At 42.5% G+C, this 22828-nt stretch overlaps 1 protein-coding gene across 1 annotated transcript in view; it reads left to right on the top strand.

Moving 5' to 3' along the window:
- The window catches only part of LOC141133239 (adhesion G protein-coupled receptor E3-like), a 142356-nt gene that overhangs the window by 97533 nt on the left and 21995 nt on the right, over positions 1-22828 (top strand). The window contains exons 9-13 of the mRNA XM_073622497.1: positions 12709-12877; positions 15076-15189; positions 15979-16166; positions 18132-18299; positions 19228-19422. Coding sequence (XP_073478598.1) covers positions 12709-12877; positions 15076-15189; positions 15979-16166; positions 18132-18299; positions 19228-19422 — 834 coding nt within the window. The remainder of the gene's footprint in view (positions 1-12708; positions 12878-15075; positions 15190-15978; positions 16167-18131; positions 18300-19227; positions 19423-22828) is intronic.

Genomic DNA, 22828 nt, shown 5'->3' with positions numbered 1-22828 from the left:
TGATGAATAGTGAAGGTCCATACCGAAGTGACAAGTGCAATATGAGAATCTCCTCCACCACTGAGAAATACTGCCGCTTACCAGAAAGTGTTGGTCCCTTATTACAGGGGACTACACAAGGCGGATGGCTGCAACCCCAGCCCGGGGATCTCACTGGCAAGCCCTGGTCTCCAAAGTGTCAGCACAAGTGGTCAGCAGACAGGATCGGTATGTGCCAGTATTAAACCAAAAAGACAAGAAAACTCCACATAGTGTAAATCCTATTACATTTATTCGGATAAAAAGACAAGTGGTAACTTACATCAAGAAGAATAAAATGCGCATAATAAAAGATGACGAGCCGGCCGGCTTACACAAAGCCCATATGCTTCCGGGACTACAGCGGTGACGTCAGGGCATAGCTCCTCCTCCCTATGTCTTTTTGTCACTAGCGGACGTGGTCACGGGATACGGGCGGCGTCCTGACGCACCGCTTAAATAGCAACCTAGCAACCCCGCCACACTCGGAGTCACGGGGTAAGAATCGCAGGGCGCCATCCCACTGAAGAGAAAAAACTATGGGCAAAACCCAGCGAACCATCTGCAAACCATGAACAATAGAGCCCCAGTGGGAATAGATAAAACTATGGGATATATTAAAAAACTGAATGACAAAAAAATATTAAAAAATTAGAAAAAGATGGACTAAACATCTAATGCAAATGGGGACAACGCGTAATATGAATAGTGAACCAATAATTAAAATTACCTAGTGGCAACATACCTCAACCGTTAGGTTAAAGGTTACAGCCACCAGAGGGAGCCCAAACATACCACACATAAACAAGTGGCAATTTGAGGCAAAGAGTGTACCAAGAGGCTCGCAAAATCTGTTAAATAAATTAAACAGTAAAAATAGCGAAAATTTATAATTACATAAAAAACATCCCTATTGCTGGGAAAGCGCCCCACCATTCTCCATGGACCACTCACAATATTATATATACATATTGTAACCTAGGGGACAGGTAGCAGGTACAAAGCTCCCTGGGATAAGCAGTCTTTCAGGCACAGATACCAAATCCAGTGAAATAGTGACAAACAGTGCGGTGTTTATTTGTGATATATACATGTCTATATATAGGTGCTGTACAGTGTTCCAAAAAAACAAATAGGATCAAAAATAGCCAAAACAAAACCTAGCCGTGTCTCGGCACTAACTAAACAATATTTACAGATCCTAACTACAAGGCTGAGCAAGCCTACAGCTTGTAAGCTTCCACATACCTTTTTGCTCTCCTACACAGAAGTTGTCTGAGTATCCCAAGCCAAGAACAAAGATTGTCTGCTCAGGTGAGCTTAAATTAGCCTGGGGGAGAGGACCAAGACCTGAATTGGACCATGGATCAGAGATCCCTGAACGTGTATGAGAGGAGCCTGGGAGATGTATAAACCCCGAACAGGACTTTTCCTGGCTCTCTCTGGGACGCTCTGCTACATATCCCCCCCCTTGTTTCAACCCCAGGGTTGGAACACTTGTAGCCCAACAGGAGTGAACACGGGACAGGGCATCTACATTCCCCATCTCAACACCTGGCCTGTGTTTTACAGTGAATGAGTAATCCTGTAGAGCCAAAAACCACCGGTTCACCCGTCTATTAGTCTCCTTCTTTTGGGCCATCCATTTCAGAGGAGCATGGTCAGTTATTAACTCAAACTGGCGCCCTAACAAATAGTACCTGAGTGCGTCCACGGCCTACTTTATTGCTAAACACTCCTTTTCAATGACTGCATACCTTTGCTCATGGTCATTGAGCTTTCTGCTTAGGTACACCACAGGGTGTTCTTCCCCATTGTGTACCTGTGACAGTACTGCCCCGATACCAACATCAGACGCATCCGTCTGAACCAAAAAATCTTTGGAGAAATCGGGGGAGTACAGTACTGGTTGTGCACAAAGAGCCTTCTTCAGGACTTGGAAAGATTCCTCTGCTACTGAGGACCATTTCACCATTACATAGTCTTTCCCTTTCGTAAGGTCTGTCAGTGGGGCAGCTATAGTTGCAAAATTTGGGATAAATCTTCTATAATACCCCGCAATGCCAAGAAAGGCCCTGACCTGCTTCTTGTTTGCAGGACGTGGCCATTCCTGGATGGCTTCTATTTTATTCACTTGAGGTTTTATGACACCACGCCCAATAGTGTAGCCCAAATACTTGGCTTCCTCTAGACCAATGGCACTTTTTTTGGATTTGCTGTAAAACCTTCTTTGAAGAGGGAATCAAGGACAGCCTGGACACGGGGCAAGTGAGACTCCCAGTCAGTGCTATGTACCACTATGTCATCTAGATATGCTGCTGCATATTGTCGGTGGGATCTTAGAGTCCTGTTCATGGCCCTCTGAAATGTCGCGGGGGCATTTTGCAACCCAAAAGGCATTTTTTTATATTGAAAGGAACCCTCCGGGGTCACAAATGCAGTCCTCTCTTTGGCGCTACCAGTCAGGGGTATTTGCCAATAACCTTTTGTCAAGTCCAAAGTGGTCAGATAGCGAGCCTTGCCAAGTCGGTCTATAAGTTCGTCCACTCTGGGCATTGGGTATGTGTCAAACTTTGTCACGGCATTAAGCTTCCTGAAGTCTTTATAGAACCTCCAAGTGCCATCCAGTTTTGGGACTATCACGATGGGGCTAGAGCAGTCACTATTGGATTCCTCAATGACATCTAGCTCCAACATTCTTTTAACTTCCTCGCTGATGTCCTTTCTTCTCGCTTCAGGAATTCGGTACGGTTTGAGCTTGACACGGACCCCTGGTTCAGTAACAATATCATGCTGAACTGCTGAAGTCGTGCCAGGTAACTCTGAAAATTTCTCTCTATTTCTTATCAGGAATTCTCTAGTTTCCTGCTAGTGACCTCGGGGATCAGAAGGGACTCAGGACCCTTACGCGTTACCGGGAGGGACCTCGCAGTTAACGCCAGTCTATCCTTCCAGGGCTTTAACAGGTTTATATGGTAAATCTGTTCGGGCTTCCTTTTCCCTGGTTGATATACCTTGTAATTGACCTCCCCAACTCTCAATTACTTCAAAGGGACCCTGTCACTTAGCCAGGAACTTGCTCTCAACAGTGGGAACTAACACCAGGACCCTGTCACCAGGGGTGAGAAAACAGGGAGTTGGGCCCCCCTGTTGTATATCCTCTGTTGGGCTGCTTGGGCCTGCAGTAAGTGTTCTTTTACCATTGGCATGATTGCTGCAATCCTGTCCTGCATTTGAGCGATATGCTCAATGACACTTTTATGGGGTGTCTGCTCCCCCTCCCAAGTTTCTTTGGCTATGTCTAAGAGTCCCCGAGGGTGTCTCCCATAAAGCAACTCAAATGCAGAGTACCCCGTGGAGGACTGGGGAACCTCCCTGATGGCAAACATCAAGTATGGTATCAGGAAGTCCCAGTTTTTCCCATCCTTGTCAACAACCTTTTTTAACATGCTGTTTAATGTTTTATTGAAGCGTTCCACCAAGCCATCCATTTGAGGATGGTACACCGAGGTTCGCAATTGCGACACCTTAAATAACTTGCACAGCTCTCTAGTTATTTGTGACATAAATGGGGTGCCCTGGTCTGTAAGGACTCCTTTAGGGATTCCAACACGACTGAACACCATAAACAGCTCTTTGGCAATGTGTTTAGCAGACGCGGTGCGTAAGAGAATGGCCTCGGGGTAACGGGTAACATAATCTATGATTCCAAGGATATGCTGATGACCTCGGGCAGACTTGGGGAGTGGACCCACAAGGTCCATGGCAATCCTCTCAAAGAGCACTTCAATAATGGGCAAGGGCACTAAAGGACTTCGGAAGTGTTGTAGTGGGGCTGACATCTGACACACAGGACAGGATTGACAATAATTCTCAATATCATTCTGTATCCCGGGCCAATAAAACCTGCGCAATACCCTTTCAGTAGTTTTCTCAACCCCTAAATGACCTCCTAGCAAGTGCCCATGGACAAGTTCCCACATCACCCATCTGTATGGCTTAGGGACCACCAACTGTTCAACCACTTCATCATTTTTTTTACATACATGATACAGTAAATCCTCATTGCTGCTAAAATAAGGAAAACAGAGCCTGTCCCCTTATTCGACAGGTACATCATTAATCACCATTACATTTTCCCAGGCCCTGGCAAGGGTTGGGTCTTTTCTCTGCTCGGTGCCAAAATTTTCCTTGTGTACATTAAGGTCAGCAAACTCCAACGTAGGCTCAGATTCAGCAGATGGCTGTCCAGCTCCACTGGTTGTGGGGACCTCCTCAGGCTCCTCCAGCTCTTCTGCCATAACTGAGAAAGGAAAACCCGGGGAGCCCTGAGAAGAGTCCCCTGAACCCACATTGTCAGTAGCGGCCAGGAGTTTTGGCTCTTTCACTGAGTGAGCTACTGCGACCGGGTCGGGACGATCCCACAGTTCCCAAAACTTAGGGAAGTTCCTACCAACGATGGCCTCGTGCACCAAGTGGGGCACAAGTCCAACCGGATGAGTCACCGTACCTAAGCCAGTTTTAAACTGGACAGTGGCTATAGGATACTCGCGGGTATCCCCATGTACACAGATCACAGCAACTTTTTTAGCATGCAAATTCACAGTTTCAACCATCTCAGCTGTAACCAAAATCACTAGACTTCCAGAGTCCAGCAAGGCCGTAATAGGCTTATTATTAACAGTCATTTGGCACATGTGTTTTCCCATACTTGGTGCTGCAGCGCATGAAACAGCAGCAAACATAGACTGCCTTCTAATAGATAGATCACACTGCATTGGTTCATCTGTCAATGGACAGTTTGCAGCAACATGTCCCAGTTCTTGGCAACAAAAACACCTGATGTTTCCCCAGTTTGGTTTGCTGACAGGCAGTAGCTTCCCTTGTTTGGGACGCCAAACTTCAGTCCTGGCACCAAAAATCCTCCCCCCTATTTCCTTGCCATGCTTACCACCCACTTCCCCTGGAACAGTCTTACCGGTTGCCTGGGGAGGTGACCAGGCTCTCTGCAGCAAAGTACCTTTCAACGAGTTCCACGAGGTTGTCCGCCGAGTTGGGGTCTCCTTAAATCACCCACTTCTGCAGGGGAACTGGTAGTGACCTCAGGAACTGGTCCATGACCACACGCTCCACTATTTGTGGCCCAGACACAGACTCCGGCTGTAGCCATTTTCTCACCAAGTGAATTAGGTCGAACGTCTGCGATCTTGGGGGCCTCTCGTCTTGGAAGAACCAGCTGTGGACCCGCTGTGCTCGAACTGCCAAAGTGACACCAAGTCGCGCCAGGATTTCCCGCTTGACCTTTTCATAGTCTCCTGCTTCTGCTGACTCCAAATCATAGTAGGCCTTCTGCGATTCTCCAGACAGCAAGGGGGCGACCAGTCCTGCCCACTGGGTTTTGGGCCAACCTTCCCTCTCAGCGGTCCGTTCAAACCTTAAGAGAAAGGCCTCTGGATCATCATCTGCAGTCATCTTAGAAAGAAAGCGACCCACATGGATGGCTGAGGGCTTGTCTCCAACAACATTAACTTTAGCAGGTGAACACTGTGCTAGCGTCTCCACAACCACAGCCAGGGTTTTCCTATCCTCTTTTGCATCAGTGGCTAGCTGTTCAAACAGCCTCTGCGATAGCTCCTGTACAGCACCAATCTGTTGACACAGCGCCTTGGTTTGCTCCTGTGCGATAGCGTTTGTTTGCTGCTGTGTAGTGTTTGCTTGATGCAGTGCAGTGTTTGCTTGTTGCTGTGCAGCATTGGATTGTTGCTGTGCAGCGTTGGATATCACCAATTGTTTTAGGATTTCTTCCATGTTTAGTCACTCTAGGTACTGGCCTTTTAAGTAGTAACTTACTACAGCTGGTCGCAGTCTCCACCATATGTAACCTGGGGGACAGGTAGCAGGTACAAAGCTCCCTGGGATAAGCAGTCTTTCAGGCACAGATACCAAATCCAGTGAAATAGTGACAAACAGTGCAGTGTTTATTTGTGATATATACAAGTCTATATACAGGTGCTGTACAGTGTTCCAAAAAAACAAATAGGAACAAAAATAGCCAAAACAAAACCTAGCCGTGTCTCGGCACTAACTAAACAATATTTACAGGTCCTAAATACCAGGCTGAGCAAGCCTACAGCTTGTCAGCTTCCACATACCTTTTTGCTCTCCTACGCAGAAGTTGTCTGAGTATCCCAGGCCAAGAGCAAAGGCTGTCTGCTCAGGTGAGCTTAAATTAGCCTGGGGGAGAGGACCAAGACCTGAACTGGACCATGGATCAGAGATCCCTGAACGTGTATGAAATGAGCCTGGGAGATGTATAAACCCCGAACAGGACTTTTCCTGGCTCTCTCTGGGACGCTCTGCCACAATATACACAGTAAATAAAAATTAAATCATAAAAATATGTATATATATATGGATAAAAAAATATAAGTGAAAAAAAATTATTAAACAAAAAATAAATAAACAAATGATATACTGGCATCAAAAAATTGCCTACCAAGGGCGCCAACTGGCGTCCCAATGTGTAGGCGAATATCCCACTGATTCAAATCTATGAGTTGTCAATGAAAGAGTTGACATCAACTTCAATGTTAAGACCGAAAGGGGTATAACATTTAATCTTATGGACCCAGGCCATTTCCAGCCTAGAGATACTTTTAACCAACCCGCTACCCCTCCAGTGGGGTCTAAATTTATCAATCCCTAAAAAGATAGTACCAGAAGGGTCTCTCTTATGGGTGGTCAGGTAATGTTTAGAGACGGAGTGTTAAGTAAACCCTCTACGTATGTTATTAATATGCTCATTTAGCCTTACTTGCAAGGGCTGCTTGGTCCAGCCCACATACTGCAGGCCACAAGGGCACTGCAGCAGGAACACGACCCCAGATGTAGCGCAAGTGATAAAGGGCTCTATGGTAAATGATTTTGAGGTACAAGTAGAGACAAAACTGACAGTTCTTCTACATCCATTTATTGAACAGACCTGACATCTCCTACATTGATAATACCCTGTTAGTTTGGAGAAGAAACCCGATCTAGGTATAGGAGGATTCAAAATGTTAGGTGCCAGTTTGTCCTTAAGGGACGGTGCGCCCCTAAACACTCCGTCTCTAAACATTACCTGACCACCCATAAGAGAGACCCTTCTGGTACTATCTTTTTGGGGATTTATAAATTTAGACCCCACTGGAGGGGTAGCGGGTTGGTTAGAAGTATCTCTAGGCTGGAAATGGCCTGGGTCCATAAGATTAAATGTTATACCCCTTTCGGTCTTAACATCGAAGTTGATGTCAACTCTTTCATTGACAACTCATAGATTTGAATCAGTGGGATATTCGCCTATACATTGGGATGCCAGTTGGCGCCCTTGGTAGGCAATTTTTTGATGCCAGTATATCATTTGTTTATTTATTTTTTGTTTAATACATTTTTTTCACTTATATTTTTTTATCCGTATATATATATATATTTTTATGATTTAATTTTTATTTACTGTGTATATGTATATATAATATTGTGAGTGGTGCATGGAGAATGGTGGGGCGCTTTCCCAGCAATAGGGATGTTTTTTATGTAGTTATAAATTTTCGCAATTTTTACTGTTTAATTTATTTAACAGATTTTGCGAGCTTCTTGGTACACTCTTTGCCTCAAATTGCCACTTGTTTATGTATGGTATGTTTGGGCTCCCTCTGGTGGCTGTAACCTTTAACCTAACGGTTGAGGTATGTTGCCACTAGGTAATGTTAATTTTAATTATTGGTTCTTTATTCATATTACGCATTGTCCCTATTTGCATTAGATGTTTAGTCCATCTTTTTCTAATTTTTTTATATTTTTTTGTCATTCAGTTTTTTAATATATCCCATAGTTTTATCTATTCCCACTGGAACTATAGTTCATGGTTTGCAGATGGTTCGCTGGGTTTTGCCCATAGTTTTTTCTCTTCAGTGGGATGGCGCCCTGCGATTCTTACCCCGTGACTCCGAGTGTGGCGGGGTTGCTAGGTTGCTATTTAAGCGGTGCATCAGGACGCCGCCCGTACCCCGTGACCATATCCGCTAGTGACAAAAAGACGTAGGGAGGAGGAGCTATGCCCTGACGTCACCGCTGTAGTCCCGGAAGCATACGGGCTTTGTGTAAGCCGGCCGGCTTGTCATCTTTTATTATGCGCATTTTATTCTTCTTGATGTATGTTACCACTTGTCTTTTTATCCGAATAAATGTAATAGGATTTACACTATGTGGAGTTTTCTTGTCTTTTTGGTTTAATACTGGCACATACCGATCCTGTCTGCTAACCACTTGTGCTGACACTTTGGAGACCAGGGCTTGCCAGTGAGATCCCCGGGCTGGGGTTGCAGCCATCCGCCTTGTGTGGTCCCCTGTAATAAGGGACCAACACTTTCTGGTAAGCGGCAGTATTTCTCAGTGGTGGAGGAGATTCTCATATTGCACTTGTCACTTCGGTATGGACCTTCACTATTCATCACTGTGGACTTACCTTCACTATTGGATTTTCTGATACCTATTCATATAGACTTTGTTCATTTATGGATTGATTTTCACGTATTTTTGTTATTTTGATTTTTAATATGCCACAAATTTTTACTCCATTTTTTTTCTCACTTGCACATTTTGTGCACAACCACGATATGTGTTGTTAGATGCACCTCATTTCAGTCTTTGGATATTTACATGTATTATTATCAATTTATAATATGGGTTGATTGATATTCACGTTTAATTTTTGCTTTTCAGTTTGCATTATTCATTGATTAGCGTGACTTTTTGCTCTATTTATACATTTGTTTGGTGTAGTATAACACTTTTTAGTCGCAGCTCTTTTTTGCTTTGGTTTTATTTATAGCGCAGTATTTTTTATATCCATAAGAGAGAGAACAATAGAGAGAGAAGAAAAATAAAACCACAACTATTTTTGGCTTTTTTATTTTTTTGTGTTTTTGTGTTTTTTTTTGTTTTTGCACTTTTATATAAACTGTAAACTTTAAACGTTCCAGATTAGGGTCTCTCAAAATGTGATGGCCATCTCATCTTTCGAGACCCTGTGTAAGTGTGCCGTAGGACTGTGTAGTGCTGTACCCTACGCTAATACTCCACTAGTGTGTGGTAGCGTTTGAAACAGTCACCGATGCAGAGACTAGGTTGGTCAGGACAGGAGGGACAATAAAAGTGGGTGTCACGCCTAAATCCGCGTTTACTGCAGACACAACATCTTCTTTGGGGTGTTCTTTTGGCAGGGGTACCAAGGAGGACATACGGAAAATGCCTCTCATGCTGCCAGCTCACTGCAATTGCGTTGGGAAGGTGGGGCATAGCAATGTCTGGAAACAGAAGGGCTGTGACGATCTCTTCCTGGAATTTTAGGAAGGATCCAGTTCGTCCTGAAGCTTTGTATAGCACATAAGCATTCAGCAGAGCCAATTGGAATAAATATACAGACACTTTTTTATACCAGCGTCTGGCCTTACGGGCAATTAGGTACGACGCCAACAATTGGTTGTTGATGTCCACCGCTCCCATGTTAAGGTTGTATTCGTGGACACAGAGGGGTTTCTCCATAACACCAGTCGCCGTAGGAATTTGGACTGTCATATCTGCGCGAAGGAACGACAGAACGAAAACATTGCGTGAATCCCTCCACTTCACTGCTAACAAATTATTACATTTTAAGCAGGCTCTCTCCCCCCGTCTAAGTCGGGACTCTACAAGCCGTTGAGGAAGCCACGGCGATTAGATCGCACGGTGCCACATGCGCCAATTCCACAATAAAAAAGGTGACTAAAAAGTGGTAATAATTGTCCACATACAAGTGGTACCCCTTTCCGAATAAGGGTGACACCATGTCCCACACTATCTTACCAGCGCTCCCTATGTAGTCTGGGCAGTTCTCCGGCTCCACTAATACAGTTATCACTGGTGACAGGGGGTGATCATGGGGTTAAACCTTTATTAGGGGGGTTTAGGGGGGTCCCTAGACCTATCTAGACCTACCACTAAGTACCCTAACGCTGATTATTGTCACAAATGACACCAGTACAGTGATCAAAAAAAAATATGAACACTGCACTGGGTGACACAGTGACAGGGAGTAAAGGGGTTAACTGGGGGGGGGGGGGCGATCGGGGGTGACAAGTGTGCCTATGTGTACTGTGTCAGTGTAGTGTTGGTGCAACATACCGTGAGATGTCTTCTCTCCTCTCTCTGGAACGGAAAAGAGTTCCACGAGGGGAGATGACATCACTTCCCCTGCCTGTGTTTACACTTACACATGTAGGGGAGGATTTCATTCGCCAGACCCGATCACCATGTCCACGCCAGAAATCATTGGCCTGGGCCTGTGGTCTGATCGGTTCTGAAGCGAATCGGCTTGTTGTGACCGCCTAGGGGCTAGACGTACAGCTACGACGCTTCGCCCAGCCGAGCCAACCTGCTGCAGTATAACTGTGGTGGCTGGTCCGGAACTGGTTAAAAAAAGCTTGTTTCCATTGTATTCCAACATTATGAAAAATAAGCATAAATGTATATGTGCATGTCTTATGAGAAGCTTGCAAAGGACAGATTACCAATATTGCCTAGAGATACACTTTAATCAATAGGTATGGTAAGTCTTAATGGAATCACATTGTTTTCAAACAACAGTAGAGTTTAAAAATGACCATGGCATATGAGATATAATATTTAGACACACACACTAGTGAATTGTTTTTTATAGTAATCTGTACTCTTGGAACTGATCCTGACTGCTGGATCATCCAGAACGTTCCCACATTATCTCCTGTGCCTGACAACATTAAAAGGGTTGTAAAGTTTCGTGTTTTTTCACCTAAATGCATCCTATGCATTGGGGTGAAAAAACACTTTTTACTCTCCGGCCCCCCAAGCCCCTGCTTTACTTACCTGCGCCCCAAATCTCAGTGGGCGCGATCCCGTGTTGCTTTCCCCCAGCTCCTGTGAGCTCTTCATTGGATTATTGATAGCAGCGCAGCTATTGGCTCCCGCTGCTGTCAATCAAATCAATGACGCAGCATGCCGAGTGTCTCACACGGGAGCGCGTACGCAAGCTAACCCCCTTGGGAGAGCGCTTCCCAGAGGGGGGTTAGCTCTTGCGGGGAGGAGCCGAGACAGCCGCCAAGGGACCCCAGAACAGGAGGATTGGGGCCACTCTGTGCAAAACGAACTGCACAGTGGAGGTAAGTATGACATGTTTGTTATTTAAAATACACTTTGCGGTCAGCCTGCTGGTTGAATGAAAAAAACTACTTCCTGTATTGGCTGCATAAGAGACTAGCTCCGTCTCGCCCAAAATCTGAGATGCTCTGTGAGTTGAGCTCTCTCTCCAAACATTACAGGAGCGAGTGCTGTTCCTCGTTGAAATCCCACAAGTGCGCAGTGTGCTGAGCTACATGGTTCAGTGGTTTTGGGGTCTGCGTCCACAGGCTTTTGTTTTTGCCGGAACTAATTGTTTCCCTATTGTGGTCAAACGAAATGAAAAATCAGCTTGATGAAGCTTAGAAAGAGAATCAATTGCAGGTCAGAAGGCGGTGAAATACTGGTCGGAATCTCTTATAAAGGAGCTCAGATGGAACTTTCAAACTAATCTCAAATGAAAGCTGAATGCACCTGAAAAGGAATTCTGCATTCTACATTTGCCCATCGACGGAAGCCCCTATTCTCTCACAGGTTATTCTCATTTCTACAGACATCAAATTTGTGGTTTTGGTATGCAGATGTGGTCATACCTCATTACATTAGGCATTTACAGCACTGAAAGAGACTTTCTCACTCTTCTAATTCCAGAGTTTGTTTTCAAACTTTAGGGGCATCTGAAAGCTGATTGTTCCCTTCTTATGCTTACTAGGCGGACCTAGTCCTCTCTGAATATATGTGCTGGGTTTGTCTTATGCAATGATAATGTGGATCTAATGAGACTCTCCCTGGAACTTATCAGCTGTCCTAATATCCAGATAATTTCTAGTATTTTTACTAATCTTCTAGTAGAAAGATGTTTAAATTGAATAAACCCGGCCATGCATGGATCAAAATTCGTCCGGTTTGACAGGGACTGGCCTAATTTCAATCCATGTATGCACGCGGTGGTTGTACAGAAGTTGATCTACTTCTGCACAACCGTCCTGTCATATTTTTGCTGTTCGATCAGTGCTGCTGGCTATATCCGGCAATGCTGATCAGTGTATTCTGATGGTGGGGAAGTCAGAATACAAAGGCACAGTGGGAGGATTTCCCTATCCACCTTGAATGTGTGGATGGGGGAATTGGGTCATTTTGTTTTCGTTCAACCAAAAACTAATAATCTATGGGCTGCTTAAGAATATACTGACCTTATTTGTTTATTCTATTATATTGAGTCTACAGCTGTCTGCAAACATTAGACAGTGGCTGACCAAGCATGCCAAAGATCTTTGTGAAAACATTACCTATGTCAGAACAAACAGTTTTGATTGGCAAAGAAAGTCTAGCCCGGCCAATTTTCATTTTCCTGAACAGGCGCAGCCAGGGTTGTGGAAGTGCCCACAAATTTAAGAAAGTCCTCTTTTCTGAATATAAATGGCCTGGTTGGGCAAATACTCTCTTTAGATGTATATGTAGATTTCTGTAGACTTCTGTTTCTGTATGTCTTTCATTGCCTTTCACGTTTTATTTTCATAGCAAGTTGCTAAAGAGTTCACAGAAATTCTTAACCACACGATCTTGAACAATATGACTGCTTCTGACCTACGTTCAGCTGTCTCCTCCATAGTGGAGACTGTGGAGACCTCACTGTTGGTAACATTCTCAAAACACCCTAAGAATCAAAACATCAGTACGCCCGAGCTGGGTAAGTGGATGGACACAATGGCTTCAAAGGTCTATTAAACTGGTTGCTGATGTCACTGTATTGACAGCAAATATGCTTTACAATATCATACACTCAAGACTTTTACATCATACAGCTTCTAACACCATTTATCATTTGGTATTGCACATATATAACTATGGGCAATCACTGAAAGCCTGTCACCAACCTAAAAAAATGCAGGTAAAGCACGCAAAAGTCAAGCATTGAAAATTATTACTTACAGTGTTCTTCCTTCCACATTCAATACTTCCTTCTTTTAACCCTATTACCATAGGTATTTTTTTTTTTCTAATGCACACCTAACCACCTGCCCCCTGGACCCTGTTCCCTCACAACTATTGTGATCACCCTCTTGCACTAGAATACACTCTCTAGCTCACATCTTCAATTTTTCCCTCTCTAATGGCATCATCCCCAACCCTCTAAAACATGCATTAGTCATTCCCATACTTAAAAAGCCCTTGCTGGACCCACCAATTTTAACAACCTAAGACCCATCTCCTTTCCCCGTTTACCTCCAAAGTCTTAGAACCCATTTGACCCATTTCAGTCAATTCAACCAATTTTGCCCACAATACTCCAAAGAATTGCTCCTAAAACCTAAACTCACAACTCACGACTTACTAACTGCAAAAATCAATGTTCACCACCATGTACTCTTATGCCCTGTACACACGACCGGTTTTGCAGTCGGAATAAACTCTGTAGGTTTTTACGACAGAGTTCCGACGGAATCCCGCTCAAGCTGTCTTGCATATGCACGGTCACACCAAATTCCAACCATCCAGAACGCGGTGACGTACAACACGTACGATGGGTCTAGAAAACGAAAGTTCAATAGCCAGTAGCCAATAGCTTCTGTCTCGTACTTGCTTCAGAGCATGCGTCGTTTTAGGTGCGTTGGAACAGCATACAGACGAGCGTTTTTTCCGATAGTAATTTATCCATCGGAAAAATATAGAACATGTTCTCTATCTAAGTCTGTCTGAATTTTCAACAAAAAAAGTCCGATGGGGCATACACATGGTCGAAATATACGATGAAAAGCTCCCATCAAACTCTTTCTGTCGAAAATTCCGCTCGTGTGTACGCGGCATAACTCTCAAACTTCTCTGTTGCTTTTGATATAGTTGACCACCCACAAAAACTCCCCTCCCTTGCCATCTGTGACTCTGCTGTTTCTCCTCTTACCTATCTCACTGTACCAATAATAACTGTATGAAAGGTTTCCCTTTTTCATGGAGAAGTCAAAGCATACCTTCGGTCAAAATGTAAAGTCATATATTTATTTCCACATTGTATTTCAATTAGCTCTAGCCTACAGCTATTAATCTGAACAATCTGGTAGTTTGTAATCTTACTCTGTGAATATCCCTACACATTTACTATACCTGTACATTTTGTGACACGTAGTCACTGTCCTGTGAGTAGGCAATGCTGTGCCACACATTTCACAGAGCCTGCCTTCTAAACTAGGAGGAGGCAGAACCACTGCTTGCAAGTACCATGGGATATGTAGTCCTTAGGAACTGAAACTAAACAACAAAGGAGAAGCTGCAAAGTATGCAGGGAATCCAGAAAGTTGTTGAAAGAGATAGCCAGCAGACAGGCAGCAGTCACAACATGAAAGGGGATTTTTCAAATAAACATATATTGGATTGTCAAAAATAATTATTGTCATCATTGCTGTTACAATGCTCTTTTTATAAAATGAAAGCAAGGGTTGTGATCATTTATTTAGATTAGGTTTAGCTTTAGATATGCTTTAGGTATAGATTAGTTTCAGTTATTAATAAGGGTTAAAGCCCTTAAAATTCTAGCAAAATCTTTTCATGGTTTTTATAAAGTATTAAAGGTTACAAATGCTGTCAACTTTTTATTCCTGTCTTTGCCCCCTTTTTGGAGATTTACCCACATTTCTTGTCTACTTGGCACGTTTTAGACAGAAGGGGAAGTGAGAAATTATTTCTTTACTTCCTGTCTGTTTTTACGGGTGTAAGACAGAACTGGAAGCAAGGGGAAATCCCTCAGAGAGGACACAGTCAGTTGTAAAAGCTTATTTTCCTATTTTGACAGGCAAATCATTTTTTAATAATCAGACATCAGATTATGCATAAGGCTAGATTTACATTATTGTGATTTTATGGTCTCTCCATGATTATTTGTCTTTCTTCCAGAGGTTCACATGAAGGCTGCCATAGACATATGTAGTGGAGGAGAAACTTCCATAACCTTAACTGTGCTGGAGAACACCATGCAGGTCCCTTGTACACATGTTAGCGGAGACAGGGGTGAGTTCCGATTTTATGTAATGATGCAAAGAGCAATATGCAAGCGGTAGGAGTCCATTACTGTTGTACAGAAATTACCTTTTACTGCACAGCTCAAAAGAAACCCTTCTAAACAAAACCAGCATCACACTTCTATATTAAATTACATATTATAGATTATTAAAGAAATACAAAAATACATTTTAACACATCTCCCACAACAGTACAAAAATCCACATCCATTTTTTTAAACATTTAAAACCAGACAACCTAAAAACATTTAAACTATTTAAAACATAGTAGGGGGAGATGCCAAATCTCTAGACCACACCCTGGACGAGTAGGCTGTGTGAACGGTGTTGGTGGAGGAAGATAGTCATCTATTGTTGGATCAATTGAACCATATGCACCATTGGAAATGATGTGATGGAAGTTTTTTGAACATTGCTGTACTCACAATATATTGACTTCCTGGACACTGTACTAAAAGTTTAATCCATACAATTTATACACACTGGAGATAGCTGGTGGTGTGCTATGGTGAGGTCTATATTGCCAATTTGCACATTGACTGTATGTTTGTTAATTTGCTAGGGACATCTAGTGGTCGTGTGTTATCATTGCACTCAATTTGCACTTTATTTATATATGCTTTGTTAAAGGAATAGGATGCGGGGTTTACTACATCTTTTTCACATTGTTCAATAAGGGCCCTTGTGTGATGGTATTACTGTATAAAAAGATACACATCTGTGTTAAAGGGAACAGGCTAAATATCCATCTTTATCACATTTACATATTTCTTCCTAGATGGAGCAATGTTCATTTCCTATAAAGGATTGGAATCTAAGTTGAACGCCAGCCTTCTTGGGGCTATAGGAGAAACTGACAATAAAGTTATGGAGGAGATCAATTCCCCCATTATAAGTGGAACCATCACTAGTCCCAATATAGCATACCTGGAACCCCCGGTGGTCTTCTACCTGAAACAACTAAAGGTCAGTACAAAAAAAACATCAAACTGATAATTTATTAATTTGTTCTATATCAAGTATCCTCTCACCTATTGGAGCACCACCAACTAGGTCTACAAGCATATCTGCAAATATCACTGTAGCTAGAATACAATAGAACCATTTGGAGGGTTTTTTTTTTGTTTTTTTGTTTTTGTATTAATTATTTTTCTTATGGCGTTTTAGTGTCAAAATATTTATCATAAGTTTGTTTTTGTGGCAGAAACAACCAGGACCACTTTGAGAGGATAATGTTTAGGAGATATTTACACTACCTATAGGTAACCCTTATTATAGGCCTACCTAAAGGTAAAAGTCAGACATGGGAGTTTACTCCCACTTTAAAGAAGATCCTGTCAGTACACGAATTGGTCTGACATTTTTGTAATGAGGACACAGACAAAAACAAAGCACATTTTAGTAGAGTGGGAACTTTTGGCAATGTTTCTATTCCTCTGTGCTTTTCTATCTGGTTGAACACCACACTCCACCATTTCTTCATTTCTTTGATGGGCTTGACAGCGACAGGAGGCGAGGGAAAATCTCACCAATGTAGTTGCAGACAGGGTGTCTCATTTCTCCCCTCTGTTGAAAATGAAAAAAAGCTACATTTGGCCTGGAGGACTCTGCTTTATTCAGTGGGAGATCGATCCGCTGATTCCCGCTGAGCAGGCGGATGACAGATCTGTCTCCGCTCACTGTGCAGAGACGGACCTGTCAAAACCCCGCTCTCCTCTATGGGGAGAGCAGATGAAAATGGACCGCCTGTCCATTTTCATCCGATCTGATCCACCAGACGGATGGAAAATAGGGTCACCATCCATCTGGATTTCACGGACAGGATTGGATAGCAGCGGGTGTCAGTGGACTTGTCACCGATGACATGCGCAGCTCCATAGGAGTGAATGGAGGGTCCAATGAGGTCCACCTGAAAAACTGACAGGCGGACCTGATCGGAATGTGTGAAGGAGGCCTTAGGCTTCAAGTTTATCTTTAAAGGGAAACTATACAAGTTTGAGGTTAAGTTTATTTTAAGTTTATACTTGACACTAATCTTTTATAGTTTTTGGACTATTTATTTAAAGAGGAGTTCCACCCGAGGTCCAGTCAAAAAAAAAAAAAATGAAAAGTCAGCAGCTACAAATACTGCAGCTGCTGACTTCTAATTGGACACTTACCTGTCCCAGGGTCCAGCGATGCGAGGGATCAAAGCCCCGCTCGTCTCCCCCTCCATTCAGCGGCGCCGGCATTGCAACTGTGGGCGCCGGGCTGTGGCTTCACAGCCTGGCACCCACTGCACATGCGCGAGCGGTGCCGCGTGCCGTGATTGGCCGCTCAGTCACCTGGGACCTGTAATGGGTCCCAGATGATTGACAGGAGGGAGCAGAGCTGAGCCCTTCCTGTGCCGAGGGGGAAGTGATGTCACCAGCCCAGGCACTGGAAGAGGCAGACTACGAGGGACCCCCTAGCAACAGGCATTTAGAGGTAAGTAAAAAAAAAAAATATCCAAATTTTTTTTGTATTTTTTTTTTTAGGATTTTTCATGTAGTTTTTTTTTGGGGTAGAACCCCACTTTAAATTCATTTTTTATAACCAATACAAGGTGCATCAATAAAATTGATTATACAGCATTATGGACTTTCTAAAGAGCAGAACAGAAGCTGTTTGCTTTTGGGCTCTCCCGCGCTCTCCAATTGAAACTGCGGAGGAGCTTAGAAGAGCAGGAGAGGGACAGATGGTGTATTTTGAGTTTGGGCTATTGATCGTTGACAGTAGCATGATTTTCTTCAACAGAGTAGCTAAGAATAAAACAGGTAAAAAAACAATGCCATCAGTACTCATTAGAATTAGTGGAATTTTGTTTACAGTATGTCATTTAGATGGGTGTAAATGTAAAGCAGGTGTTACCTTTAAATATCTGCATTATACCTACTATATTTTCCCCAATAGGTTGTTCCACCTTCTTTTATTTTACAATGTGTGTTCCTGGATACGGAGCTGAAGACTTGGTCAAGCCGTGGATGCAAGACAAGGAAGTCTGACAGAGTGAACAGCACTCTCTGTGCCTGCAACCACTTGTCCACCTTTGCTGTCCTTATGGCACCCGGTGACATCCAGGTGATATAAATTGTGATGTCTATGTTGTTAAATAAGGATTGTGAAACATTGGGGAGATTTTGTCATTTTACCCTATCAGAGCAAAATGGCAGGTTCTCTTGTAAGAACAATCCCCCAAGCACTTTGGCTCCAACAGAGCCATTGATAAATAACCAGTTCTCATATTATTCTAATTAACTATAAATATAGATATATGTTTGTAGGTTAGCTAATAATGGATAATAATAGTGGATAAGCACCCAGTTTGCAACCCCTTTGCCTTTATTCTTAAAGCCTAGTTTAGCTAAAATCAAAAACATAGGGATCGGGATCTCTGAATGAGGCAGTGGGGGTGGTTGGGGGGGGTGGAGATTAGGACATAGGATGATTTTTCCTAAAAGGAGAAGAATCAGCACAAGGGACACATTATACTAACTGTAAGTTAATGTTTGTCCCTTGTGCTGAATTTTATGTTTTTGATTTTAGTCAAATTTAGGCTTTAAAAACTGTTGAGAAAAGATATTTTTCAGACAGGGAACACTTTGTTTTCAATGGGTCAGCTGACACACTATGAGAAGGAGCAGTAAAGCACAATTATTTTGCAGCACTGCAAAGTAGGAAGCAGAACCTCAGTATGTAATGGCTAAGAATGGCCAACATTTCGCCACACAAATTGTGTGAATATTCTGTTCAGTTATATGAAACGCAAAGTCCTGTTTACTTCCGATACCCAGTGATGAATCAAATGAAAAGGATTTTGCTTTTCACATGATTGTGTAATTGAAATAAATTTTCACACAATTTGTTATGTGAAGATTCTCAACTTCATTAGTATATCAACCTAATTCTTTCTAAATAGCAGTTGTACTTTTGATACATTCAAGCCAGAAATATTAAAATCCTTTACAGGTGGACAACCTTTTAAAAGTTTCATTTATCTCATCTACAGGAGAATTATGGCTTAATTCTGATCTCTCGCATTGGCCTGAGTGTGTCTGTTGTCTGTCTCTGCCTATCATTGATCACATTCATCCTGTGTCAGTCTATAAAGAGTGCTCACACCTCCTTCCTGACAGCTCTGTGCGGGTGCCTCTTCCTTGGACAACTACTTGCTCTGTTTGGCTTGCAGCAGACTGGGAATCAGGTAAATTTGTAATTTTCTCTTACTTAACTTCATAGACCTGAGAAATAGACCCTATGCATTCGGCAATTGAATAAGCATAGACGACCTTCAGTGAAAACCACATAACAAGAACAAAACAATTAGTAGAACTGGAGATATGGGCAGGTAAATGTATATGTAAATATTCACTTTTACTGTAACGCCCTGTACACACGATAGAATTTTCCAACAACAAATCTTCGATAGGAGCTTGTTGTTGGAAATTCCGATCGTGTGTACACAATTCCGACACACAAAATTCCTTGCATGCTCGGAATCAAGCAGAAGAGCCCCACTGGCTATTGAACTTCATTTTTTCGGCTCGTCGTATGTGTTGTACGTCACCGCCTTGTTGACGTTCGGAATTTCCAACAAAATTTGTGTGACCGTGTGTATGCAAGACAACATCCGTCGGAAAAAAATCCACGGTTTTGTTGTTGGAAAATCCTATCGTGTGTACAGGGTAAGAGTCAAGCTTGGTTCTGCACCCTACTGAGGTGCCTGATAATATACACTTTATTAGGTACACCTAGCTAGTATCGGGTAGGACCCCCTATTGCCTTCAGAACTGTCTTAATTCTTCATGGCATAGATTCACCAAAGTTCTGGAAACATTCCGCAGGGATTTTTGTCCATATTGACATGATAGCATCACGCAGTTGCTGCAGATTTGTTGGCTGCGCATCCACCACATCCTCTATTGGCTCTATTGGATTGAGATCTGGTGACTGTTGAGGTCATTGGAGTGCGGTGAACTCATTGTCATGTTCAAGAAACCAGTTTGAGATGATTTGATGTTTGTGACATGGTGCATTATCCTGCTGGAAGTAGCCATTAGAAGATGGGTACACTGTAGTCAGAAAGGGATGGACATAGTCAGCAACAATATTCAAGCAGGCCGTGGCATTTAAATGATGCTCAGTTGGTACTAAAGGGCCCAAAGTGTGCCAAGAAAATATGCACCACATCATTACACCACCACCACCAGCCTGAATCGTTGATACAAGGCAGGATGGATCCATGCTTTCATGTTCTTTACATCAAATTCTGACCCTACCATCTGAATGTCGCAGGTGAAAATGAGACTCATCAGACCAGGCAACATTTTTCCACTCTACTATTGTCCAATTTTGGTGAGCCTGTGCAAATTGTAAAAGAAATATATTCTAAATATATATACTCGTGCTAGAAGTAAAAAATATAAATATGTTAAACTAAATAAAAATCTGAATAAAGTTTGCAGCTGCTGTACACAAGGTGCTATACACTCAACCAATAAAATAAAAGTAATATAGTACAGCGCACGCAATAGCGCAATGATGTATCAAAAAATAATAAATACTACAGTGAAAACAATTAATAAGTAAGTGAATGTCCATATATTGGTGAATGATGTGCTCCAATTCATAAAGTGCGATCGTGCTTCAAACTCCAAGTGTGCCACACTCCCTCCCATGTCCCCACTCACCGGATGGAATAGACCCCCAGCTTTTCAGTCTAGGGGTCGTTTCACACTTATGCCGCGCACACACGATCGGACATTCTGACAACGAAATGCGGCAAGCCATCACTCCCGAGCAGAGGCTCGTCACCACCTTGCTGTACTTGGCGACGGGGAGAAGTCTACAGGACATTAAATTCTAAACAGGCATCTCCCCCCCAGGCTCTGGGGGTTGTTATTCCAGAGACCTGTTCTGCCATCATTCAGGTCCTGCAGAAGGACTATAATAAGGTAAGATTTCTCCTTTAACATCACATTATATGTATTCAAATGTATTTTTTCAAATAAATGTGTATTTTAAACTGAAAAATATTTCCCTTTGATTTACTGCTTATGTTTCTTTTAGCTGTCTCCTAGGTTCTCCAATGGGCTTATTTTTGTGGCCATTTTCAATAGTGCAAACATAATTTCTGGGATACATGAAGTGAAATCTCTTCTTCAGCTAACTATTATGTTGTTGTTCTGCTACACACATACCTTGTTTTTGTTGTTAATGTATGTAATGCATTAATGATAAAAATATTCATCATTTTCAGCACCATTAATTAATTTTTTGTAGTGTTGCGAAAATGGCCTGATTGATGCAAATTATAAAGCACTGTGGGTGTTATTTACTAAAGGAAAATCCACTTTGCACTACAAGTGCACTGCAAAAGTACATTTGAAAGTGCACTGAAAGTGCACTGAAAGTGCACTTGTAGTGCAAAGTGGATTTGCCTTTAGTAAATAATCCCCATTGTCACTGTAAACACCAACTTAAGCAAAAAACTGCTATTAAGCATTGAAAGAAGAAGCCACACATTGTTGAGTAGAACATTTTTTACTCTGTTCACATTCACATGTGCGTTTAGAAAAGGGTTTTTGAAAAAAACAACATATTTTTGGAATAAACTGTTTTTTTGGACAGTAGAAATATCCTTTTTTTGTGGTAAAAATGCATGTTTTTAAAAACATAAAACAATACACAACTCAGGAACTTACAAAGTTCAACTTTGATAAACTGAAGGCAATATCAGACATTAGTATGGCCAAACTGTGTTGATCTTGCCTTCATCATATGGGGTGATGTCACCCCTATGAAAGCCAAATTTTGAAGATGAACACAAATTGGGAGTCAAAATGGGGATTTCCCTCCTGATCCCATGCCTAATCTCAACATGTGCTAGCTCCCATCATGAGGGATCAATGGATGTGTTTCGGGGGTAAAACCCCTTCCTCTCAGCTACTTTAGTTGCAAGGAAGGGGTTGCACCCACAAAACGCGTACATTGATATACCGTGAGGGCAGATAGCACATGTTGACACACTGTGTGCATCTTCAAAATTTGGCTTTCAACATTTTGTAGAAAAGTTATAAAAAAAAAATCAAAAATGTTCTGCCTAAAACATCAATGATGTTTTTGAGTCTTTTTTGCACATCATTGATGTCTTTCTTGATCTTCTGTAAATCACGATTGCACACCATGATCTCCCTGATGAGGACGTGTGCACTTGCACTTGTGAAATATGTTTCTTCTTCCACAACATCCACATCACCTAAAATAAAAAAACACCATGTATTATAAATATGCAGGCATCCATCTATTACCTGAAGCTGTGGTCTCAGACACTTACCTGTCGTGGTCACTATTTCACCCACTTCATAAACCTCTCCTTCCTCTACATCCTCCTTCCTCTACATCCTGAGGTTGTGGTGTGGGGATTTCCCCTTCTTTAGGAGGTGGGGGGTCCCTGGTGTCCTCTGCTGTCCCGATTCTTTTCTCCCCTATGTGAAATAAAAAAAAGATATACTTAGCACACAGATATTTGGCGGCAGAAATAGTAATATGAAACATTGCTTGGAAGTGTTGTACAATTGTCTGTTGGCAGTTCCAAGCTGAAGACATTT

This window comes from Aquarana catesbeiana, linkage group LG03 (assembly GCF_042186555.1).
Source record: "Aquarana catesbeiana isolate 2022-GZ linkage group LG03, ASM4218655v1, whole genome shotgun sequence".
Classification (NCBI taxonomy): domain Eukaryota; kingdom Metazoa; phylum Chordata; class Amphibia; order Anura; family Ranidae; genus Aquarana; species Aquarana catesbeiana.
Note: the sequence above shows the minus strand (reverse complement) of the source record. Positions and strands in the feature narration are given on the sequence as shown.